At 42.4% G+C, this 27,002-nt stretch overlaps 1 protein-coding gene and 1 pseudogene across 1 annotated transcript; both read right to left on the bottom strand.

The window, feature by feature from the left end:
* Positions 1-1,479: 1,479 nt before the first annotated feature.
* Positions 1,480-14,079, bottom strand: LOC129837544 (metalloreductase STEAP4-like). Its single transcript, XM_055903830.1, has 10 exons — positions 13,497-14,079; positions 13,250-13,357; positions 12,864-12,934; positions 12,667-12,754; positions 7,778-8,056; positions 7,559-7,653; positions 5,317-5,427; positions 5,167-5,209; positions 4,088-4,252; positions 1,480-2,657 (listed from the first exon to the last, which is right to left on the bottom strand). The coding sequence occupies exons 1-10, from the start codon at positions 13,716-13,718 to the stop codon at positions 2,412-2,414; spliced, it is 1,428 nt and encodes a 475-aa protein (XP_055759805.1). The 5' UTR covers positions 13,719-14,079; the 3' UTR covers positions 1,480-2,411.
* Positions 14,080-18,691: 4,612 nt separating this feature from the next.
* LOC129837891 (metalloreductase STEAP4-like) lies at positions 18,692-26,453 on the bottom strand (annotated as a pseudogene).
* Between the last annotated feature and the right edge of the window lie 549 nt (positions 26,454-27,002).

The raw sequence follows: 27,002 nt of genomic DNA, 5'->3' as shown, positions 1-27,002 counted from the left end.
TTGCGACCAAGCTTTAACTTCCTGACTGATGTCTTGAGATGTTGCTTCAATATATCCACATAATTTTTGTTTCTCATGATGCATCTATTTTGTGAAGTGCACCAGTCCCCCCTCCAGCAAAGCACCCCCACAAAATGATGCTGCCACCCCCGTGCTTCACGGTTGGGATGGTGTTCTTCAGCTTGCAAGCCTCCCCCTTTTTCCTCCGAACATAACAATGGTCATTATGGCCAAACAGTTCTGTTTTTGTTTCATCAGACCAGAGGACATTTCTCCAAAAAGTACAATCTTTGTCCCCATGTGCAGTTGCAAACCGTAGTCTGGCTTTTTTATGGCAGTTTTGGAGCAGTGGATTCTTCCTTGCTGAGAGGCCTTTCAGGTTATAATGATATAGATCTCGTTTTACTATGGATATAGATACTTTTGTACCTGTTTCCTCCAGCATCTTCACAAGGTCCTTTGCTTGTTGTTCTGGGATTGATTTGCACTTTTCGCACCAAAGTACATTCATCTCTAGGAGACAGAACGCTTCTACTTCCTGAGCGGTATGACGGCTGCGTGGTCCCAGGGTGTTTATACTTGCATACTATTGTTTGTACAGATGAACGTGGTACCATCAGGTGTTTGGAAATTGCTCCCAAGGATGAACCAGACTTGTGGAGGTCTACAATTTATTTTCTGAGGTCTTGGCCGATTTCTTTTGATTTTCCCATGATGTCAAGCAAAAAGACACTGAGTTTGAAAGGAGGCCTTTAAATGCATCCACAGGTACACCGCCAATTGACAAAAATTATGTAAATTAGCCTATCAGAAGCTTCTAAAGCCATGACATAATTTTCTCGATTTTTCCAAGCTGTTTAAAAGCACAGTCAACTTAGTGCATGTAAACTTCTGACCCACAGGAATTGTGATACAGTGAATTATAAGTGAAATAATCTGTCTGTAAACAATTGTTTAAAATTGACTTGTGTCATGCACAAAGTAGATGTCCTAACCGACTTGCCAAAACTATAGTTTATTAACAAGAAATTTGTGGAGTGGTTGAAAAACAAGTTTTAATGACTCCTACCTAAGTGTATGTAAACTTCCGATTTCAACAGTATGTCCAATGGCCGATGAACACCGATACATTTTATCTAGAATTTCTCTTCATATGACAAGGATTGAAAAGGATTTGCCAGTAGATTGTCGACTGGAATCATGATGATGACTGCTTGTCTAACATGCTAGCTAAGATTTTTGTATGTGGCTTTATTAACTCAATCATATTTTTTTTTTTAACATTATTTGCAAACTGATGTGTGACATGTATCAATGCCAAAATAACATGCAAAACAGTCAACAAAAACATGACATTTATTTTGCTAAACAGGTGGGGCTGAATGATGGGTTGCCACTGATTGTGTGTCACTTTTGCCACTAAGTGTTCTGTAATGAAGAAATCACAAAATTCTCCAAAAGTCTAATAGGCACATAGGCTAATGGAACTTCACACAATATTTTGTGTGTGTAGTATTTTATTAAGTAAGTAAGTGAGGAAAAATATATACCCATTTGTTTTATTGATGCAATACAAATAATTAACCTTGTCACAATTATGTCTAAAAGATCTCACTGGGCACACACTGGTTAATTCAACATTGTTTTCACATTGTCCCTGTGTAATTAGTGTTGGTACAAGCTGTTTCTGGGAGTGTGTCTTTGTGCTTTGCCTCTTCATCTATGTATTTAGATATTTGGCATCTACACAAACATCCAGCTATATCCACCACAAATGGAAGTGCTCCCCATAACAGAAGACACTGTGGGCCACTTTGTCTATCTAGTGATGAAAGGGAAGCCTGTTGCTGGGATTCAGAGAGTCTGTTTTCTGGAGGAAATAACAACACTCTGCCCCAGAGAGGATCACACTGATAGATGTGTTTTTATGTGTCTGACCTGCCCCTGGAGATGGATCAGACAGACACAAAATATATATTGAAAAACCTTTATACGTCTCTGAAACCTGTGTTTCATCTGGGGATAACTGTATATTCAGTCAAAGAAGAGAGAGTATATACAGTAAGACAGAGGATATGAGAGAAAGAGAAAGAGAGAGCTTTCACCAGTGAAAGCTAGTGTCTGGTTTACGTATGGTTAAAAATATATGCATTAAAATGCAACAATGTTTACAGTGTAATACAAAAATAAATACGACTGCATATCAATTAAATAGTATTGCTGGTTTTTGATCCCAGAAACATGGCAAACGATGATTGAATGGTAGCCAACCTCTGAAGGTACAATAGCAAAGAAACAAGAGTTCATGCCTTGAAGACAAATCTATCATCACACTGAGGGTGTTATTTTGTCTGTGTGTGTCTGTGTGTCTGTGTGTGTGTGTTCTCTAACGTATCAGTGGTTGGCTGTCTTTAGGGTTCCTCTGATCTGCCCATCTCTGATCTCTCCCATCCCTGGCGTATGCGGGTGATGGTGTGGTCCACACAGGGGGTGATGAGCAGCAGCTTGAGCAGCAGCACCACAGAGGGAAGCACCAGACACAGCATGTAGCCCGGTGGGGTGTACCACTTGTAGATGGAGGAACTCAGGAACTTGTTCCAGCCATACAGGTAGGTGTGAGCCGTACACAACAGCAGAGTCAGGTGACCCAGCTTGGACTGGTGGGGGAGAAAAGAACACAAACACATGAACCACACACACATACACACACATGCAGGCACGTGCACAGAGAGAGGTCTAAGGGAGCTTGAGCACCTGCCCTTTTGCCATCCGATGAGAAAATAAACTTTTTTGTGTCAATTTTTGTCTATTTTCTCTATTGTTATCTAAGTGAATTGCCCATCAAACTAGTTCATTTCTAATTGTTTTTATCTTGGAAAGTTTACCCACCCTAGCTGCCAAGAAGCCATTCTCGGCTATCAATCAGTTAAAGTATCTAGCTTGTATAACTATCTTAGCTGGCATGCCTGCTGGCAAGGTTGGTAGACTTGAAAAAAGCAGTTAGTAAATGTCCTGAAAGTAAATGTCCTGATACATGGAATTAAGCATAATGATTATGGCTCAAGATTACAGGAAAAAGCTGCTTCAGGTGTTTGACAAATGCAAAATGCTCCAACTTCCAGATGGGGGGCTTAGCCATCACCCAGCTATCCTCAAGTACCTTGTGCCCCTTAGATTTTTGGGGGTGCATGCCGCCCCTGCGTGCGCGCGCACACACACACACACACACACACACACACACACACACACACACACACACACACACACACACACACACACACACACACACACACACACACACACACACACACACACACACACACACACACACACACACACACACACACACACACACACACACACACTAACATGATCTCTAGGTGAATTCTCCTGGCCTGTTGTAATATATTCCTCCCAAATTACATCTTATGAATAATTTAACATTTAAATCACTGCATAAATTTGAGGGAAATTAATGAATTAGAGAATGAGCCGGAGTTCTCCTGACCCAGTTACATTTATGAATGAGTGTGTGTACTCTCTGTAGTGATGGGAATACAACTTCATATCCCCAGCGCATAACCTCTGGCTTGTCTGCTGAAAATCAGATTACTTTCCTGGAGTTTTATTGCATTCTGGCCTGGATGTTGGCTCTGCACCCTGCATGAATACGTTAATAATGGAATCACTGAAGGAGATAAGTGTACAAATAAGGGATGGGAATTGCCAGGGACCTCATGACACGATATTATCACGATACTTAGGTGCGATACGGTATGTCTGCTGCAGAAAGACGAGAGAGCATGAAAAAAATAGTTTTTTATCAGTCATGGAAATAAAAGTGCTGAAAACATTGGCTCACTATTTAAAAAGAAGATGAGAACAAGCTAAAGGATGAAAAATACCAGGGGCACAGCCGACTAGCGCTAGCTAACGCTACCTAGGCAAATCGATACTTGGAGTCAAAGTATCAATATAATATTGTACAAAATATTTTTGCGATATGTAAATGTATCGATTTATTCCCCCATCGCTAGTAAAACTGTCTTGTCTAAGTATTCAGTGTGTTCGGTCCTGGTGATCCCACCTGTATGAAGCTGAACTCCCTCCAGCTGAGAATGTTACTGACGGAGGGAAGAGATGTGATTCCTAACAGGACGTACATGCCAAATCCCAGAATTCCCAGGGACAAGTAGGAGTCACCCCGCCAGGCCGTTGTGGTATCAAACATTGTGGTCCTGTTCTCTCTGATCTGAGAGATTAGAGAGAGGGGGGGGGGGGGGCAAGAGAGAGGTGCAAACAAGTGTTTATAATCAAAAACCAGTGCCTGAATACTGCTATATACTCTAGGTGTGTGTCCAATGTACAGATGTAGGATCTTAATATGACCAGTATTGTCAAAGCAAAAAATAATCCTTCAGCAACAGCATTTGAACGTTTAGTCCATTCACACTTTTTCGCCAATGTAATATTACTTGATTGGTGGTTATGCTATTAGCTGGCCAAAATTAGGCTACATAAAAAGTGCAATACTGTTAAGACATGCTTGAGTACGTTGGCGACTAAGATAATATTAGATTTTTTAAACCTCCTGCTTTGGGCTGGATTTCTTAATGTGTAATTCATACATTCATAATCAATGAGCAGAATTACTTTCTTACCTTAATTAGCCACAAAATACTTGACAAGGGACTGTTTTCTTGAAGCTGTGCATCGCCATTTGCCCTACATTTCCCCCATGTGGGCCAGCCTCCTAGCAATTTGAATTTTAGCCAAAGAGCTTCAGCCCCTCGCATTTGAGTGACAGCTAGCAAGAGGCCAGCCCAGCATTAACCAATGATGTTGCAGGGCTGGCCCAATGGCTCAGTGGCCACAGCAGATACAGAGAAAGCAATAACGTGGTGTCACGAAGTACTCGTTTTTGCCACTTTTGGCTCGTGAGTGCTACTTTCAGAGCTACTGGCCAAAAAGTATACAAAAGTTCCAGAGAATCTCTTTAATATAATGTATTAGTGTGAATTTATGTAAATCCTGCGGCGCATAAAAATTCTCAGTGACAACAGAGTGATCAAATTAAGATCTTAAATCTGTACACTATTTTGTCTATCCAATGTTCACTGTTTGAAAGTGTTTAATTTGGCCTTACAGCTAGGTAGGTGTTCTTACCACAGAGACAGGGTGTTCAGTGGCCTTGAACCTCACATAGTACCTGGGAACAAAATCAATACTTTCTTTACTAACATCCAAAGGAAGACACATTCCACTGTGTGTGTGTGCACGTGCATGCGTGTGCATTTGAGTGTATGTTCCACTGACCGTATGGGTATGATAAGTGTATAGAGCACATGCAGAAAGGCGAACCCCAATGCCAGAAGACCCAGCTGTTTCCTGCACAGCATCCAGCGGTCCAGCCAATCAGGGAAGCGCCTGATGTGAAACATACATAAACACTTATAATCAACAAAAATACAATATACACTGCTCAAAAAAATAAAGGGAACACTTAAACAACACAATGTAACTCCAAGTCAATCACACTTCTGTGAAATTAAACTGTCCACTTAGGAAGCAACACTGATTGACAATAAATTTCACATGCTGTTGTGCAAATGGAATAAACAAAAGGTGGAAATTATAGGCAACCTGCAGGTGGGGACCACAGACCACTTCTCAGTTCCTATGCTTCCTGGCTGATGTTTTGGTCACTTTTGAATGCTGGCGGTGCTCTCACTCAAGTGGTAGCATGAGACGGAGTCTACAACCCACACAAGTGGCTCAGGTAGTGCAGCTCATCCAGGATGGCACATCAATGCGAGCTGTGGCAAGAAGTTTTGCTGTGTCTGTCAGTGTAGTGTGAATGAAAGAATGGAGTGTGAAAGAATGGAGAAGTAGGTGTTATGGTGTAGGGGTGTTTTGCTGGTGACACTGTCTGCGATTGATTTAGAATTCAAGGCACACTTAACCAACATGGCTACCACAGCATTCTGCAGAGATACGCCATTCCATCTGGTTTGGCTTAGTGGAACTATCATTTGTTTTTCAACAGGGCAGTGACCCAACACACCTCCAGGCTGTGTAAGGGCTATTTTACCAAGAAGGAGAGTGATGGAGTGCTGCGTCCGATGACCTGGCCTCTACCAAATTGAGATGGTCAGGGTTACAATTTTTTGATTACTACATGATTCCTGATGTGTTATTTCATAGTTTTGATGTCTTCACTATTATTTTACAATGTATAAAATAGTAAAAATAAATAAAAACCCTTGAATGAGTAGGTGTTCTGAAACTTTTGACCGGTAGTGTATGTGGACACCCCTTCAAATTAGTGGATTTGGCTATTTCAGACACACCCTTGCTGACAGGTGTATGAAATCGAGCACACAGCTATGCAATCTCCATAGACAAACATTGGCAGTAGAATGGCCTTACTGAAGATCTCAGTGACTTTCAAGGTGGCACTGTCATAGGATGCCACTTTTCCAACAAGTCAGTTCTTAAAATGCCCTGCTAGAGCTGCCCCGGTCAAAGTTAAGTGCTGTTATTGTGAAGTGGAAATGTCTAGGAGCAACAGCGGCTTAGCCGCGATGTCGTAGACCACACAAGCTCACAGATCAGGACCGCCGAGTGCTGAAGCGTGTGGCATGTAAAGATCGTCTGTCCTCGGTTGCAACACTCACTACAGAGTTCCAAACTGCCTCTGAAAGCAACGTCAGCACAATAACTGTTCGTCTGGAGCTTCATGAAATGGGTTTCCATAGCGAGCAGCCGCACACAAGCTTAAGATCACCATGCGCAATGCCAAGCGTCGGCTGGAGTGGTGTAAAGCTCTCCACCATTGGACTCTGGAGCGGTGGAAACGCGTTCTCTGGCAGTTCGACGGACGAATCTGGGTTTCGCGGATGCCAGGAGAACGCTACCTGCCCGACTGCATAGTGCCAACTGTAACAATTTTTTTGGAGGAAGAAACATTTTCTGGGGCTGTTTTTCATGGTTCGGGCTAGGCCCCTTAGTTCCAGTGAAGGGACATCTTAACGCTACAGCATACAATTACATTCTAGATGATTCTGTGCTTCCAATGTTGTGGCAACAGTTTGGGGAAGGTCCTTTCCTGTTTCAGCATGACAATGCCCCCATGCACAAAGCGAGGTCCATTCAGAAATGGTTTGTCGAGATTAGTGTAGAAGAACTTGACTGGCCTGCACAGAGCACTGATCTTAACCCCATGGAACACCCTTGGGATAAATTGGAACGCCAACTGCTAGCCAGGCCTAATCGCCCACTATCAGTGCCCGACCTCACTAATGCTCTTGTGGCTGAATGGAAGCAAGTCCCTGCAGTAATGTTCCAACATCGAATGGAAAGCCTTCCCAGAAGAGTGTAGGCTGTTATAGTAGCATAGGGTGGACCAACTCTATATTAATGTCCATGATTTTGGAAGGAGCTGATCGTCAAGCTTGTTTCCACATACTTTTGGTCATGTAGTGTAGATACACACATATACATATATTGTATTGTATACATGTATGCAAACACACTCACATACACACAGAGGTCTGACCTGTACTTGGTGCCTCTGTAGACCTGCAGGAAGGAAGCCAGGACACCAGGCAGGTAACAGAGAGACAGCATAATCAGAGACACGATGGGACACACCTAGCGAGAACACACACACACACACACACACACACACACACACACACACACACACACACCTTGAACAGCTGATAACACACACAGAAACACAAACACAAACACATAGAGGGCCTGTGGCCAGTACCTTGTTAGCCAGTGAGACCATGATTCTGAAGGAGATGTCTTTGCCCTGGGTGGCGTATGCATAGATGATGTCTCTGATCAGCAGGTAGAAAAAGAAGGCAGCGCTGAGGCCGATGGCGATGCGCAGGGGGAGCCTCCACTGGGGGAACAGCTGCAGGGGGAAGTCCTCCAGCTCCCGGGCCATTGAGAGAGATCCCCGGTCCAGGGCACTGAGACCCAGCATGGTGGCTACCGCCATCACCACCTGCTTGGCCTCCACACTGTCTCCGCAGATATACACCTGACATATATTTATGCACATACAGTGGAGTCCGAAATTATTGACACCCTTTATAAATATGCGCAAAAATACCTGAAAAAAATGTATCATTCAAATACTGAGCTATAATGTATGTTCCAAAAATGTGGGAAATTATATTATTTTATACTAATACTTGTGCTTAGTGAAAGATATTTTGTTTAACAAGTAATAATCTTTAAAAAAGGTATTGACACCCCTGTTTTCAATACCTCACTTTGCGAGGATAACGACACTGAGTCTTATTCTAAAATGTGACCCTTTTCAAGAAACGAGGTGTATGTCGTGGGTCACAACTTCACACAAGAGCCATTTGAACGTAATCTTTTTTTTAAGCAAAATGCGTTTATTGACAGAAATGCCTTCTGGAGCATGTGAACTATCATGTGCCTTAATAACAAACTTGTATGCCATCTGTAAATACAAATATTTTTTTAAATTACCAGCCTAGTTGGTTTAGCCACTGAAAAAGTAAGCAACCTTCCCGCAAGCCATGATTGGCTGAGATAACGAGTGGGCTGGATATGCTGAGAGATGAGTTCGGATTGGACTGCCATATAGCACGCTTCTGTCTATTTGAGCTGGTTAGTATGTGTAGGTAATCCTGTCTAACACGGCTTTTAAAACATATATATTGCTTAGTAGAACTGCATAAGAGTTTGAAATCTGTGGAATTAGAGTATGATAGCTAAGGATATGGAGAAAACACTTGTCTCTGGATTACATCTTTAAGCATCTATGACAGGGAGAAGCATCCAACCATGATGTAAGCTAGTCTAGCCTTGACAAAATACTCCACTATGCAAGTATCCATTTCAATAGAATGTCACTGCGACAACTGCTGATAGAAGTAGCTGGTAAATTCGCTCTGGCAATCTACTCCGATTTTAGACCATAGGTAAGATAGTCTAGTTAGCTACATTTTCAGATATTACACGTGTCTAATTTTTACATCAAGTCTTTTCATTTCAAGATCCTGGCTGGATCGCTGGCTAACATTATGTGGATGATCTTATTATTCCTATCTCAGAGCAATTTGCTTTGCTTGTTATAGCCTAATGTTAGCTCGCTAACATTGAACCTGGTTGGTTAGCTAGCTAGCTACATGTCTTAACAAAAGACTCCACTATGCAAGTGTCAATTTTAATAGAATGTCACTGCGACAACTGTTAGCCAGTTAGCTTGGGTGCTTGACTGCTGTTGTTTGGACAGAACGCTCAGATCAACTCTTAAAGAGATTGGTGGAGCTAAAGCTTAAGAGGGTGTGAAAGATGCTGAATGGGTGTAGACAAAGAAGAGTCCTCCAGTATTTTTAAACCTTAACTAGGCAAACCTCAACTAGAGCTCTCCAGTATGTACCAAAACATTCAAAGGCCAATTCCTCAAAAGTGAGGTTACAAGTTTATCAACTTTCAAAGCAGATTTACTTTCCCATTGTTCCTCAAATGCAGTATATTATATCCCATTGTGTAGCTCTGTGTCTCTGCTTTTATCCAATGTAAAAAAACACAATTTCAAATGTTGCTACATAAGACCAAATCAAGGCTGAGCACACCAGTTGTGGATTTGGCATTGAAAAACACAAGCATATGCAGAAAAGATCTTCAAACCCACTGTTACATTTTTGACTCATTTCAGGACACTAGGCGTATGCTGCGCGTCACTACTTCACAGGAGAGACATTTGAATATAATTTTTAAAATCCAAATGCTTTTTTTGGCAGAAATGCCTTCTGGAACATGTGAACTTTCATGTGCCTTAAAACTTCTTCAGGCTGCAGGGTGAATATTGAAAAAACTGGAAAATATGTGCACATTTTCAAACGGCCTCTTAAGAAATTTTTTATTTTACAATATGCATATATTTACTACTGTTGGATAGATAACAGTCTATAGTTTCTAAAAAGGTTTGAATTATTTCTCTAAGTCGAACAGAACTATTTTTACAGCCATTTTCCCAGCCGAATTGAGATTTCCAAAATGCGATGTGTCTCTTTAAGACCTTGTCTATACAAGGTCATGACACTTAGGATCGTAGAAACACGTCATACGCCTTCATCTGGATGTAATGCGGAAGTGAGACTTGAAAGCAGTCGAATATCTCGTCCATGGACTGAATACCACACCTTCTTGTGAGACCTGCGCAGTTAAAAAAAAATTCCGGGCGCGAGGCAGAATTTAGACTCGGCTCCTGGAAGAAGCTCGATAACGGTGAATATGATCTCTTGCTACGATATTATTTGATACATGTCACAAAATCATCCTAAAGTATGTTTTTTCAATATACTTTAATTATATTATTGCAATTTATTCTGGACTTTAGACGTGATGTTTTGGAAGAATTTTTTGAAGACAGAAAGATTAGCGCCGCACAGCCGTGGTGCTTGCTAACCAAAGAGGGAAATATTTCGTTCTGGAACCCAACTAAAGACTGTACTGGACATTGGACCCCGTTACAACATTCTGATGGAAGATCAACAAAGATAAGGACCCAATTTGGGATGCTTTTTCATATATCTGTCGAACTGTTCTATGCTAACTGTGCTAACTGTGCTAGGCTAGCGCTTGACTAGTATCAATGCTGCCTTATGCTAGCTTATGTTGTTAGCTAATATAACGATATATTGTGTTTTCGCTGTAAAACACTTCAAAAATCAGAAATATTGTCTCTATTCACACGATATCTGTCTTTCATTAGCTATCCACCATATGTTTTTCTGAAATGTTTTATGAGGTGTAATTAGTAGTTGACGTTGGTGTCTGTATTTTCTCTGGCTACTCCCGTCTGATTTCAGACTGTAGCATTTATGGTAGCATCAATGTAAAACTGATTTATAGCTAAAATATGCACATTTTATGAACAAAACATAGATTTATTGTGTAACATGTTATATGACTGTCATCTGAGGTAGTTTTTTCTGGGTTCTTTAGGTTGGTTTTAGGTTATTTCGGTTGGCTTGTGCATGCTACTTGACTCATAATTCATACATCATAATCATAATCATACGTGTCTGTCCACTTTTGTATTTGGTGGTGAGCTAACATAAATATATGTGGTGTTTTCTCTGTAAAACATTTAAAAAATCGGACATGTTGGCTGGATTGACAAGATGTTTATCTTTCAAATGCTGTATTGGACTTGTTAATGTGTGAAAGTTAAATATTTTTAAAAAATAGATTTTGAATTTCGCGCCCTGCAGCTGTTGTCATTTTCGTTCCGACATCGGGATTGCAGCCCAAACAGGTTAATAAAAAACGTGTATGCCATCAGTAACTACAAATAAAATTGCCTAGTTGATTTATTTACGGAAAAAGTTAGGAACCTTCCCGCTAGCCATGATTGGCTGAGATAATGGATGGGCTGGACATGCCCATCCATTATTCGGATTGGTTGCCATATGGCACACTTCTGTCTATAACATGATCTGGTCACTTTGTGTAGGTAATCCTTTCTAATGTGGCTTTTTAAAAAGATATCACGTAGTACATGTAGAACTGCAAAAGTGTTGTTCACCACTTTCTGGAGGACCGAGTTTTGAAATCAGTGGAATGCCGGTGGAATTAGATTATGATAGCTAATGAGATGGAGGAAATTCTGGCATTTGATTGCAAATATGCAGAGGGAGTCGAAAAGAGAACACATATAAAACACATCTTCAAACTAAGGACAACCATGGTATCCATGACAGAGAGGGAGAAGTGTCTATCCAAATATACGGGTAAGATAGTCTAGCTAGCTACATTTTCAGATATTATACGTTTGTAATTTTGTCAGAAAGTTGTTTTCATTTCAAATAAAAGCGTATATTTAGCTAGCTAGCTGGCTGGCTAGCTTACTAACGTTACGTGTATGATCTGTGTAGTAATATTATTTGTATCTCCGAGCCATTTGCATTGCTAGTTATAGCCTAACATTAGCTAGCTAGATAACATTGAACCTGGTTGGTTAGCTACCTGGTTGGTTAGCTACAAACTTTGTGTCCTGAATACAAAGCGTTGTGTTTGGGGCAAATCCAACACAACACATCACTGAAGAGTACCACTCTTCATATTTTCAAGCATGGTGGTGGCTGTATGCTTGTCATTGGCAAGGACTAGGGAGTTTTTTTTAAAGATAAAAAAAGAAACAGAATAGAGCTAAGCACAGGCAAAATCATAGAGGAAAACCTGGTTCAGTCTGCTTTAAAACATATACCAAAACATGCATCCTGTTTGTAATAAGGCACTAGAGTAAAACTGCAAAAAAATGTGGCAAAGAAACAAACTTTGTGTCCTGAATACAAAGCCTTTTGAGTGAACTGGAACACTGACAGAGGGCCTCACTACTGCTCTTGTGGATGAATGGAAGCTAGTCCCCGCAACAATGTTCCATCATAGTGGAAAGCCTTCCCAGATGAGTGGGGGCTGTAATAGCTGCAAAGGGGGGACCAACTCCATATTAATGCCCATTATTTTGGAATGAGATGTTCGACGAGCAGGTGTCCACATACTTTTGTACACATGTAGTGTACACACTACACATGTAGTGTATATAGACTTGAATCTAGTAGCCAATTGGTTTCATGGGCATGGCTTGAACCTCGGTGTGTGTACCTGTCTGTTGGCATCTGAAGGTCCATTCTGCAGACTCCAGGCAGACAGGGTGTTGAAGCCTTTAACCACCTCAGCTCCAGGGACCAGACTGTTCATGTACATATAACCACATTATATGTACAACATACACAGCAACATATAAAAACATTCCTAATTAACAATAAAACATACACATAATAACAACATATAGCTCTCACCTTTGCAGGTATTCTGCGTTGGCCTCTGGGTACTGATTCTTCCTAAGGTTGTTACTGACATCCACCAACACCTGCAATTCAACATGGAATCAAATACACTGATTCATACTTTATATTTCCCAAAAACACTGGAATTCACATTCTATTGGCTAAATACACGGGTACATACAATATATTGGCTAAATAAACAAGCATGTCGCTCGACTTGCAATAACATCTGCTAAACGTGTATGTGACTAATAAAAATTTGATTTGAAATACATTGGGACATAGAATATACTAGCTAAATACGCTGGGACATACATTATATTCGGCAACTTTACAGTTACATGCTGGCAAAACAGACATTCATACATATGGCAGAACTAATAAAACATAAATGCTACCTTCCCCTTTAGCTGATTGGCCAGTGGTACCAGGAAGTCGTAGTGTTCCCTCTGGACAGCGATGAAGATCATAAGGGCTGACTGAGCAGCTGCAGCATGACCCAGGACCTGCATATACATCATCAACATATTGATACACACATAAACACACATACATTATATTCACATGTACTCCTTCAAACATAAATAAATATATTGAAATACATTTACAGTAAAAACACGTCACCAGATCTATTTTATTTTGTACCTGTGCTCCGTGGGGTATGAGGGTGCTGCTGCTGTGGGGCCGTCGGCTGCCGAACACCACACCGTACCCCGCCTGCAGCAGACGCAGGCCCAGAGAGCGCCCCAGGTCCCCCGTCCCAAACACACACACCCTCTCACACTCAGGTGGGGCAGGGACAGCCTCCCTCATCGGAGACAGGGACACACATTCACTCTTCTCCTCACTCCTCTCCTGACCCGTCATGCCTGAACAGAGACAGACAAAGATCTCCTCGAGTCGTAGATAGTCAACAGAAAGTGTCAGAAAGACCAGAGAATTTAAAATAACTTCCTGAAGTTGCAATCACAGAAAAAGTACATCCACATGAATGGAGCTTGCAGGATGAACGTCCCTTTCACTTTGTTAAGTTCTTCAGCAGACACCTCCTCTAGACGGAGTCTTATAATCCAGACAGAGCACTGTCAATAAATGCTAGGACATGAAATGTTTTCTGCATTACATGTCCCAAAACAATAGTCTTCAGAGTTGGAGCAGCTCCTCTGAGTTTTCTAGATGAAAGTCTGACTGAGACACTACTGACTAAGTCTCGATTTGTCTGGGCATGCTCCTGGAGGGAGGAGGGAAGGGAGTAGTCTCACTGCCAAGCTGGAAACTACGTTGGAAGAGGAGGGTTTTTGCTTGTGCATTTGCTTGTGTGTGTGTGTGTGTGTGTGTGTGTGTGTGTGTGTGTGTGTGTGTGTGTGTGTGTGTGTGTGTGTGTGTTTGTGTTTGTGTGTGGGAAGGAAACCCATGGCACTCACTCTGCAGTGTCTCTGAGGAGAGGCCAGTGGTTTCTGGGAAGCAGGGAGGTTAGATAATAGTGGAATACCAGACCTGAAGAGACGCCAGATCACTGTGGTCTTTCTGGGTTCACACAAGCACAGGTCCACAGTTCATGACAATAACACAACAGCAGATGCACTTTGGTTTGTTGTAATACTACCTTACATCAGATGTCTTTTGTTCAAAGATGTGACAACATTCCATTGTGTGCAACAATAAGCTTGTAACTTCAAAAAGCACAGAATGTGAAATACCAGAAGAACTGTGTCACATCACCATGAACAGTATCTTGAAACACTGGTTTCATGAAAGCAAGAACAATCCAAATGATTGCGGTGGGGTCAGAGCACAGTAGAATTAGTCTACCCAAGCTTAAGACTGGGCTTAGTTTACAGTAATCTAGAGACGAAAGAAATGCATACCTATTTAGGCGAGGTGCTGGCTAGCGGAGTGGAACACTTAATTAACAAAATAAAGGAGAGCCGCACACTCTGGGAGCTCAGATGCAAAAATATTTATGCATATACCCTGATGAAGACAGCTTGTCTGTCGAAACGTTGGACGTAAATATTTTTGCATCTGAGCTCCTAGAGCTCCTTTATTTTAACCTGTTTGGGCTGGGCAGTATTGAGTAGCCGGATAAAAGGTGGCCATTTCAAACGGCTTCGTACTCAATTCTTGCTCGTACAATATGCATATTATTATTACTATTGGATAGAAAACACTCTCTAGTTTCTAAAAACGTTAGAATTATATCTGTGAGTAAAACAGAACTCCTTTTGCAGCAAACTTCCTGACAGGAAGTGGAAAATCTGAAATCGATGCTCTCTTCTAGGGGCTGCCTATTAAAGTCCTTGATATTTATTAGTTTAGATGCACTTCATACGTCTTCCACTAGATGTCGACAAGGAGTGAGAGAAGAAATGGAGTGTGTAACTTGATCTGGGCTCGTATAATAGCTTTTTGTATGACGTGTCACCAGTTTCCTGTTTTCTGGAGAGTGTGTCAAGGGACCTGGATTTGCCTTCTGATAAGCTGTCGTTAGGGACGACTAATATCTCCGGCTTTGATTTTATTTGATACATGTGACAATATCATCGTAAAGTATGTTTTTTCAATATAGTTTAATCAGATTATTGACATTTTTTCGGGAGTTTTGCCGTGTTCCGTTCTCTTCCGTTTGTTGACATGGAGAGATTGGAGAGCTACCTCCACCATTGTCTTTGTCCCCCTCCTTAGCGTCCTTTGAGTGGCGACCCTCGCCGCCGACCTTGGCCTAGGAACCCTCACAAAGGGCCCCATCAGACTGAGGAGACAGCTCCGAACCGAGAGGTAGCTTAGGACAGAGAGGTAGCTCAGGCCAGAGAGGTAGCTCCGGACGAATGGCAGCTCCGGACTGAGTGGCAGCTCACGACTGGAAGGCAGCTCACGACTGGAGGGCAGCTCACGACTGGAGGGCAACTCACGACTGGAGGGCAGCTCACGACTGGAGGGCAGCTCACGACTGGAAGGCGGCTCACGACTGGAAGGCGGCTCACGACTGGAGGGCGGCTCACGACTGGAGGGCGGCTCACGACTGGAGGGCGGCTCACGACTGGAGGGCGGCTCATGACTGACGGACGGCTCCTGACTGACGGACGGCTCCTGACTGACGGACGGCTCTAGCGGCTCCTGACTGACGGACGGTTCTAATGGCTCGGGACAGACGGTCGGCTCTGACGGCTCGGGACAGACGGGCGGCTCAGATGGCGCTGGGTAGACGGATGGCTCAGATGGCGCTGGGCAGACGGACGGCTCAGATGGCGCTGGGCAGACGGACAGCTCAGATGGTGCTGGGCAGGCAGGCAGCTCAGATGGAGCTGGGCAGGCAGGCAGCTCAGATGGCGCTGGGCAGGCAGGCAGCTCAGACGGCGCTGGGCAGGCAGGCAGCTCAGACGGCGCTGGGCAGGCAGGCAGCTCAGACCTACTGAGGCGCACAGTAGGCCTGGTGCGTGTTGCCGGAACTGGTGGTACCGGTTTGTAGACACGCACCTCAAGGCTAGTGCGGGGAGCAGGAACAGGGCACACTGTACTCTCGAGGCGCACTATACACCTGGTGTGTGGTACCGGCACTGGTGGTACCGGGCTGAGGGCACGCACCTCATGGCGAGTGCGGGGAGAAGGAACAGTGCGTACAGGGGTCTGGATACGCACAGTAAGCTTGGTGCGTGGTGCCGGAACTGGTGGTACCGGGCTGGAGACACGCACCACAGGGAGAGTGCGTGGAGGAGGAACAGAGTTCTGGAGACGCATAGGAAGCCTGGTGCGTGGTGTAGGCACTGGTGTTCCTGGGTTGGGGCGAGGAGGTGGCGCCGGTTATACTGGACCGTGAAGGCGTACAGGAGCTCTTAAGCACCGAGCCTGCCCAACCTTACCTGGTTTAATGCTCCCCGTAGCCAGGCCAGTGCGGCGAGGTGGAATATCCCGCACTGGGCTGTGCTGGCGAACCAGGGACACCATGCGTAAGGCTGGTGCCATGTACACCGGCCCAAGGAGACGTACTGGAGACCAGATATGTTGAGCCGGCTTCATGGCACCTGGCTCGATGCCCACTCTAGCCCGGCCGATACGAGGAGCTGGGATGTACCGCACCGGGCTATACACACGTACAGGAGACACCGTGCGCCTTTCCGCACAACACGGTGTCTGCCCGTACTCTCGCTCTCCACGGCAAGCCCGGGAAGTTGGTGCAGTTCTGCTACCTGACTTCGCCACACTCCCCTTTAGCCCCCCCCCCCCCCCAAGACATTTGTGGGGTTTCTTCTCGGGCTTCCTGGCCAGCCGTGTTCCCTCATAACACCGGTTCCCCTTCGCGGCTGCTTCCGCTCTCCTAGCTGCCTCCACCTGTTCCCATGGAAGGCGATCCTTACCAGCCAGGATCTCCTCCCATGTGTAGCAACCCTTTCCGTCCAACACCTCTTCCCAAGTCCATTCCTCCTGGTACCGCTGCTGCTGCTGCTGCCGCTGCTGCCCGTTGCTACGCTGCTTGGTCCGAGATTGGTGGGTGGTTCTGTAACGGCAGCCTTCCCTCTCTTCATGAGAAGAGAGGGTGTAACAGGGATCGGACCAACACGCAGCGTAGCCAGTGCTCAACATGTTTAATAACACGATAAACAGTGAACACGATACAAAATAACAAATGTGGCAAACCGATACAGCCCTATCTGGTGCAGAGAAAACACAAAGACAGGAAACAACCACCCACAAACCCCAACACAAAACAAGCCACCTATATATGATTCCCAATCAGAGACAACACAAAACACCTGCCTCTGATTGAGAACCATATTAGGCCAAACATAGAAACAGACAAACTAGACACACAACATGCCCACCCAGCTCACGTCCTGACCAACACTAAAACAAGCAAAACACACAAGAACTATGGTCAGAACGTGACAAGAATAAGTTTCACTTTCTACTATTTACTGTCATATTTCATTGCAGTTATCACAGTGACTATCTTACCTTGAGCTACAGCACAGCATGTTGTAATCACCACAATTACTAGTAGGAATTTCTCCATCTGGTAAGAATTAAAAAACGGTTATTTTTTCTTAATTCACTTTTTTAATGCATATGAAAAACATCTGCCCTGTATGTTACTGAGCAGAACAGTAATATACCATTTATCATAGGTGTGATGAAAAACATCTGCCCTGTATGTTACTGAGCAGAACAGTAATATACCATTTATCATAGGTGTGATGAAAAACATCTGCCCTGTATGTTACTGAGCAGAACAGTAATATACCATTTATCATAGGTGTGATGAAAAACATCTGCCCTGTATGTTACTGAGCAGAACAGTAATATACCATTTATCATAGGTGTGATGAAAAACATCTGCCCTGTATGTTACTGAGCAGAACAGTAATATACCATTTATCATAGGTGTGATGAAAAACATCTGCCCTGTATGTTACTGAGCAGAACAGTAATATACCATTTATCATAGCTTTGATGAAAAACATCTGCCCTGTATGCTAATAAGCAGACCATTTTATTTAGATTCAAGGTGATGTTATTAGCATTGCAACAGATTTAACATCAATTTGTAAAACACATGATCTTACCTTGTGGGTTGTCAGAGTGCCTTGTTGGTGTGTGTGTGGGAGATGAATACGTATCTTCTACTTGTTTCCTCATTCATTTCTATCATCAGCAGTTATGACACAAAAGGGAAACAGGTATATTATGCAAACATGACATGCATTATTGACCTAAACAGTTATTATTCACCAGTTCCCTTACTTATAGAAATATTGACTCAGTCACACAAGAGGAAACATCAGCATAATAGACAACTTGAACTTTAATAGATCTTAGATCTCTTTTTTTGAGTTCGTCAAGAAATGATTCCTAAACTGTGAATTTTACATCAGGGCTTTCATTAATAATGTAGATATGTATTGAAGAACATAACATTATAAACATTTATTTGATCCAGGTGAACAATAGCAGTCACAAGTTTTGATATAACATTGGTAAACTTGCAGAACCTAAGTACTTTACAAACACTCACAAAACACATTCATAACAATAACATTATACCAAGTACATACAATGAAAGAAAAGGAGATGAGGCTAAAACAACAGAAAAGGAAACAAACAAATCAACAGAACATTTCAAATGTAGAAACTTTTTTTGAGCATAAACAAATGAAAAGGTACATTGAAACAGTATGGTGCATTTTAAACATTTTAAATAGCCCACATTATTAACCTGTGCATTTTTAGTTTCCTCAAGAACCATGTTTCCATCCAACATTTTTATGCGAGTAAACTGTCAGATAAAAAAAATGTCATGACAGGCCTGATAGAAACAGCACATTTGTCGGTAAACCTTCCAAATGTGACAAAACACGCTAGACAAGGTGGGATCTTTTTTTGAGTCTAAAATAAATTATGCGAGAAATGACAGTGGAAACGCCAAATTGATGTAATAAACATCATTTTGAAGTAAACATAGAGTCACACGATGACATTGTAACGCTCGTCTTCCTCCTCGTCTGAGGATGAGCAAGGATCGGACCAAAATGCAGCGTGGTTTGAATACATACTTTTAATAATATCAACGAAGACGAAAAACACTTGATAAACTACAAAACGACGTGAACAGACCTGAACATGAGAACATAAAACATGAACGCACGAACAGGAACAAACGAACGAACAAAACGAAACAGTACCGTGTGGTGAACAAACACAGACACAGCAACAATCACCCACAAACAAACAGTGAGAACAGCCTACCTTAATATGGTTCTCAATCAGAGGAAACGTAAAATACCTGCCCCTGATTGAGAACCATATCAGGCTAGTTGACAACCCAACATAGAAACACATAACATAGAATGCCCACCCAGCTCACGTCCTGACCAACTAAACAAGACTTAACAAAGGAAATAAGGTCAGGAACGTGACAGATATAGTGTGCGGTCCTCCCATTACGACTCAGGAAAGCATGCAGTTTAATAGTCTACAGATGAAATAAGTTATGATAAACTTCACAGGGTGGTGAAAGTGCACGGTTATGAGCTTGATGCTCCTTTTCAAGAAGTATTAAGGGTCTTTTTCTGGTAATATCATGATTGATGCGCTTGGCTGCCGTTTAAGAAATACAAATACTCATCTGTTCATAATAATCTCATCATGTAGGCTATACCCGCACTGTATCTGCGAGCTGTTCTATCGCAGAGTTGAAAACGGAATGCGAACACATTTAACTTCTATTTTTTATCTGGTACATGGGAATTTAACCACAGAAGGTATTTTTATGTTGACTACATCATCACACACAACATTTTACCCACAAGTAAATTTGATGGAAACATCTCTGGTGGGAAAATGCACATTTTGTTTTTATGTGTATTTTAGAATATTCGCATGAAAACCTGTCACCAACTGGATGTAAACCTAGCTAAATCTCGGTTTGGTGAAATTCCACTGGCAAAAACTATAGGAAAGAAGACAATTATTCTGTCACCAGTCATGGTGTGTCACTTTTTCCACGTGAATTGTTCTTGCAGGAAGAAATCACAAAATTCTCCCATAGGCTAATAGGCACACAGGCTAATGGAATTTCACACAATGTTTTGTTTGTGAAGTATTTCATTCAGTAAGTAAGTGAAGGAAAATATATACCCATTTATTTTATTGATGCAATAAATATAATTTGTCCAAAGATCCCACTTGTCAGACTCTGGTTGAATCAACATTGTTTCCACATTGTTCCTGTGTTCTTAGTGTTGGTACAAGCTGTTTCTGGGCATATGTCTTTGTGCTTTGTCTCTACATTCTGCATGCACCTAAAAGTTAATCGATGTATTTAGATATTTGGCATCTACACAAACATCCAGCTATATCCACCACAAATGGAAGTGCTCCCCATAACAGAAGACACTGTGGGCCACTCTGTCTATCTAGTGATGAAAGGGAAGCCTGTTGCTGGGATTCAGAGAGTCTGTTTTCTGGAGGAAATAATAACACTCTGCCCCAGAGAGGATCACACTGATAGATGTGTTTTTATGTGTCTGACCTGCCCCTGGAGATGGATCAGACAGACACAAAACATCAATTGAAAAACCTTTATACGTCTCTGAAACCTGTGTTTCATCTGGGGATAACTGTACATTCAGTCAAAGAAGAGAGAGGATATACAGTAAGACAGAGGATATGAGAGAAAGAGAAAGAGAGAGCTTTCACCAGTGAAAGCTAGTGTCTGGTTTACGTATGGTTAAAAATATATGCATTAAAATGCAACAATGTTTACAGTGTAATACAAAAATAAATACGACTGCATATCAATTAAATAGTATTGCTGGTTTTTGATCCCAGAAACATGGCAAACGATGATTGAATGGTAGCCAACCTCTGAGGGTGAAATAACAAAGAAACAAGAGTTCATGCCTTGAAGACAAATCTATCATCACACTGAGGGTGTTATTTTGTCTGTGTGTGTCTGTGTGTCTGTGTGTGTGTGTTCTCTAAGGTATCAGTGGTTGGCTGTCTTTAGGGTTCCTCTGATCTGCCCATCTCTGATCTCTCCCATCCCTGGCGTATGCGGGTGATGGTGTGGTCCACACAGGGGGTGATGAGCAGCAGCTTGAGCAGCAGCACCACAGAGGGAAGCACCAGACACTTGTAGATGGAGGAACTCAGGAATCTGTTCCAGCCATACAGGTAGGTGTGAGCCGTACACAACAGCAGAGTCAGGTGACCCAGCTTGGACTGGTGGGGGAGAAAAGAACACATAAACACATGAACCACACACACATACACACACATGCAGGCACGTGCACAGATAGAGGTCTAAGGGAGCTTGAGCACCTGCCCTTTTGCCATCCTTTAATTAAGAAAATGTACTTTCTTTGAATTTGTCTATTTTATCTATTGCCATTTAAATGAATGAATTGCCCATCAAACTAGCTAATTTCTCATTTTTTTATTTTGGAAAATTTCGCCCCCACCCCTCTGCCCCCAGTAGGCTTAAGAGGCTGATGTTAGCAGCAGAACAAACTCCAATCACAGGTAAAGTCTAGTTAGATTGTTTCAACATAATAGCTAACTAACTAACTAGCTAGCTAACTAGCTCATTCTACATTCACTGTGATTAGCTGATAGCTCACCCCTCGTTGCCCTCTCTTTGAGTAGTAGGCTAAAGCTTGCTTATAGTGGCATTACTGGGATTTGCATAAACTAAAGGTCTACTCTATGCTTTTCTATGGGTGTCTTTTTTCAGGGTCTGTGCATGGCCCTGTCACACGCACAAGCACATCCAAACTCACACACTTTCCACAATTATCTTAAATATATAGTGTAGCTTTAGGATAGCCTATTGGACATGCACAGTCTCTTCACATTTATCCCAGAAAGGGCTAATAACTCTAGGCATTGGAGCAGTGCAAGGAGAAGCCTGGAGAAACCTAGGAAACACACGCTGGCCAGATAAAGCTCCCTTAATTGACCCTTCGCTAAGCTCCACCTCAGAATATTAGGCAACCAATCGCAGTGCTCCGTTGGATAGCAAATGATAGTGTTTTTTTCTCCAATTTATGCTTTGGCCACAAATACTGTTACAGGATGAGTCAACAACCTTATTTAGTTAAGAGTTAACAGAATATAAACTTTTAAAAGTAAGATTTTCACTGGACAGTTACTTTAAAACACAGTTTAAGATCATCCTGAGCGGTTTCCTCCATTGGTGGTTTGAACAGAAAGTTGGGCTTCCCGGGAAAATGCTGCCCAAGGTTGAAAAAGTAATGAAGAGGGTGTGGCTTAGCGAAGGGGCAATTGTTGTATCATTTAACAATGATCAAGTATGGGACTGACCTTCACAGAGACAGACCTCTGGCCTACCTTAACAGACACACACAGACACACACACACACAGACAGAGGCGTCAGCCCAATATGCGCACCTCAGATTTGTTCTGTTTAAAAAATATATATAATGTTGTTTCTTTGTAATACTACTAGCCACCTAGAAATTTTAGGTTCCCAGTCTCACAACCTCATAACTAGCCACCAAGAAGTTATTTCAGGCTATCAATCAAGTTAGTGTAGCTAGCTTGTCTTACTATCTTAGCTGGCACGCCTGCTGGCAAGGTTTCACCCAGATTTGAGCAGAGATGCAGAGAAACATTTTGTTTCTTTAAAAAAATTATCACCAGTCAGACAGCTCAAGAGATATGCTTAGATACGCTGGGAAATAAACACATATTTTACATAGAATTAAATATAATGATTATGGTTCTAGATTACAGGACACATCTGTTACAGATGTTTGAAAAATGCCAAATTCTCCAACTTCAGGCCACTAGTCCGGACCACTGTAATTTTTCCCCCTCAAATTTTGGGGGCGGATGACACCCCTGCACATACATCTCTAGGTGAATTCTCCTGGCCTGTTCTAATATATTCTTCCTATATTATATCTGATGAATAATTTAACATTTAAATCACTGCACCAATTTGTGGGGAATGAATGAATTAGAGAATGAGTCGGAGTTTCTCCTGACCTAGATGCATTTATGAATGAGTGTGTGTGTTCTCTGTAGTGATGGAAATACAGCTTATTATCCCCAGCGCATAACCTCTGGCTTGTCTGCTGAAAATCAGATTACTTTCCTGGAGTTTTATTGCATTCTGGCCTGGATGTTGGCTCTGCACCCCGCATGAATACGTCAATAGGGGAAACACTGAAGAAGATAAGTACAAATTAGGGATGGGAATTGCTAGGGACCTCATGATACAATATTACCACGATACTTAGGTGCGACGTGATACGTATTGCAAATCTCACGATTCTATGTGTATCATGATTCGCTACTGTGATTTGATTGCGATTTGATGTTCCAAACATTTTGTTCACAATATGTCTGCTGCAGAGAGACAAGAGAGAGCGTGAGAAAATGTTTTTATCAGTCATGGAAATAAAAGTGCTGAAAACATTGGCACACTGTTTAAAAAGAAGATGAGAACAAGCTGATGAATGAAAAATACCAGGGGCACAGCCGACTAGCCCTAGCTAACGCTATCTAGCAACAAATCGATGCTTGGAGTTAAAGTATCAATATAATATTGTCCAAAATAATATTGCGTTACGTAACTGTATCGATTTTCCCCGCCATCGCTAGGAAAAATGGGCAGACAATTTGTGCCTAGCAAGTGAGTCTGGTCTAAGTATTCAGTGTGTTCGGTCCTGGTGATCCCACCTGTATGAAGCTGAACTCCCTCCAGCTGAGAATGTTACTGACGGAGGGAAGAGATGTGATTCCTAACAGGACGTACAGGCCAAATCCCAGAATTCCCAGGGACAAGTAGGAGTCACCACGCCAGGCCGTTGTGGTATCAAACATTGTGGTCCTGTTCTCTCTGATCTGAGAGAGACAGAGAGAGAGAGAGAGAGAGAGAGAGAGAGAGAGAGAGAGAGAGAGAGAGAGAGAGAGAGGCGTGAGAGGAAGGGAGACACGTAATCCAGTATAATCAAAACCAGTGCTTGAATCCTGCTATATACTGTAGGTGTGTGTCCAATGTACAGATAGATGTATGATCTTAATATGACCAGTATTGTGTCACAGAAAAATAATCCTGCAGCAACAGGATTTGAATGTTTTGTCTGTTCACACTTTTCCACTAATGTAATGTTACTTGATTGGTGGTTAGGCTATTAGCTGGCAAAAATTAGGCTACATGAAAAGTGCAATGCTGTTAAAACATGCTCCAGAACTTTGGTGACTAAGAAAGTATTTTTTAAACCTCCTGCTTTGGGCTGGATGTCTCAATGTGTAGTTCATACATTCATAATCAATGAGAAAAATAACTGTCTTACCTCAATTAGCCACGAAATACTTAGTATGAAAGCGACTGTTGTCTTGAAGCTGAGCCATGCCATTATCCCTACATTTCCCCAGTATGAGCCATCCTCCTAACAATTTGAGTTCTAGCCAAAGAGCTTCAGCTCCTCACATTTGAGTGACAGCTAGCAAGAGGCCTGCCCAGCGTTATCGAATGAGGTTGCAGGGCGGGCCCAACGTCTCAGTGCCCACAGCCGAGAGAGAGAGAGAGAGAAACCAATGACGTGGTTATATATAACATATATAACATACATATATAACGTGCTACGCATTTTTGGGGACCACTTTTGGCCAATGACTGCTACTTTCAGAACTACTGGCTAAGAAGTATAAAACAGTTCAGGAGAATCTCTGTAATGTAACCATGTATTAGTGTGAATGTATGTAAAGCCTGCAGCGCAGGAAAATTCTCAGCAACAACAGAGTGGTCAAATTAAGATCCTACATCTGTACACAATTTTGTCTATTCAATGTTCACTGTTTTGAAAGTGTTTAATTTGGACCTTACAGCTAGGTAGGTGTTCTTACCAGAGAGACAGTGTGTTCAGTGACCCAGAACATCAGATAGTACCTGAAAACAAAATCAATACTTTCTTTACTAAAAACTAAAGGAAGATACATACCACTGTGTGTGTATGCATGTGCATTTGAGTGTGTGCTCCACTGACCGTATGGGTATGATAAGTGTATAGAGCACATGCAGAAAGGCGAACCCCAATGCCAGAAGACCCAGCTGTTTCCTGCACAGCATCCAGCGATCCAGCCAATCAGGGAAGCGCCTGATGTTAAACATTCATAAACACTTATAATCAACATAAATACATATGCAACATCGTGTGAACATACATGCATGCAAACACACACATACACACAGAGATCTGACCTGTACTTGGTGCCTCTGTAGAGCTGCAGGAAGGAAGCCAGGACACCAGGCAGGTAACAGAGAGACAGCATGATCAGAGACACGATGGGACACACCTGGAGAGAACACAAACACACACCTTGAACAGCTGGTAACACACAGAAACAAACAGAACACAAACACTCAGAGGGACTGTGGGCCAGTACCTTGTTGGCCAGTGAGACCATGATTCAAAAGATGTCTTTGCCCTGGGTGAAGTATGCATAGATGATGTCTCTGATCAGCAGGTAGAAAAAGAAGGCAGCGCTGAGGCCGATGGCGATGCGCAGGGGGAGCCTCCACTGGGGGAACAGCTGCAGGGGGAAGTCCTCCAGCTCCCGGGCCACTGAGAGAGATCCCCGGTCCGGGGCACTGAGACCCAGCATGGTGGCTAACGCCATCACTGCCTGCTTGGCCTTTGCACTTTCCCCGCAGATATACACCTGACATATATTTATGCACATACAGTGTGGTCCGAAATCATTTACGTTGATAAAGATGAGCAAAAATGCCTGTACAAAATAAATCATTCAAATACATTCAAAAATTTGAGAAATTATAATATTTTGTACTAATACAATTGCTGAGAGAAAGATATTTTGTTTAACAAGTAATAAAAAAAATCTCAAAAAGGTAGAGGTCAAAATTATTGACAACCCAGTTTTCAATACCATTCAATAGCTCACTTTGCAAGGATAACAACACTGAGCCTTTTCTAAAATGATAGAAAAATGCAAATATCTGGAGTTTGCTAAAAGGCATCAGCACTTGGATTGAGACAGGTGCTTTTGTCAGATGACATGACAATAGAGCTCCTTAGACAAGCATGCCAGTTGTGGATTTGGCGTTGAAAACAGAAGTATATGCAGAAAAGTAGCTGCATTTACATTTGAGTAATTTAGCAGATACTCTTATCCACAGCGACTTACAGGAGCAATTGGGGTTAAGTGCCTTGCTCAAGGGCACATCAACAGATTTTTCACCTAGTCAGCTTAGGGATTCAAACCAGCAACTTCTCTGTTACTGGCCTGATGCTCTAAACCACTAGGCTACCTGCCACCCCATACCTACTGTTAAATATGGTGGATCTTTGATGTTATGGAGCAATTTTGATTCCGTTCTTCCTGGGGCCCTTGTTAAGGTCAACTGCATAATTAACTTTACCCAGTACCTTGACATTTTAGCAAAAAACCTGGTTGCCTCTGCCAGGATGTCGGAACTTGCCTTCAAGTGGATCTTCCAGCAAGACAATAACCCCAAACACTAATAAAAATCTATCTTTGTTGTGTATAATTATTTATCTCTATTTTACCATTTTGTAAACTGTAGATATTTACATTTTACATTTTAAGTCATTTAGCAGACGCTCTTATCCAGAGCGACTTACAAATTGGAAAGTTCATAC

The sequence above is a fragment of the Salvelinus fontinalis genome, chromosome 38 (genome assembly GCF_029448725.1).
Source record: "Salvelinus fontinalis isolate EN_2023a chromosome 38, ASM2944872v1, whole genome shotgun sequence".
NCBI lineage: Eukaryota > Metazoa > Chordata > Actinopteri > Salmoniformes > Salmonidae > Salvelinus > Salvelinus fontinalis.
This window is presented reverse-complemented; position numbering and strand designations above follow the sequence as displayed.

What these genes read in the sequence shown, in the direction of transcription:
- LOC129837544 (XM_055903830.1), bottom strand. Translation starts at nt 13,718, where the DNA reads ATGACGGGTCAGGAGAGGAGTGAGGAGAAGAGTGAATGTGTGTCCCTG. An exon ending in TCATACCCCACGGAGCACAG is followed by an intron (nt 13,358 to 13,496) that starts GTACAAAATAAA and finishes ATGTATATGCAG; the next exon opens with GTCCTGGGTCATGCTGCAGC. An exon ending in AACGCAGAATACCTGCAAAG is followed by an intron (nt 12,755 to 12,863) that starts GTGAGAGCTATA and finishes GTACATGAACAG; the next exon opens with TCTGGTCCCTGGAGCTGAGG.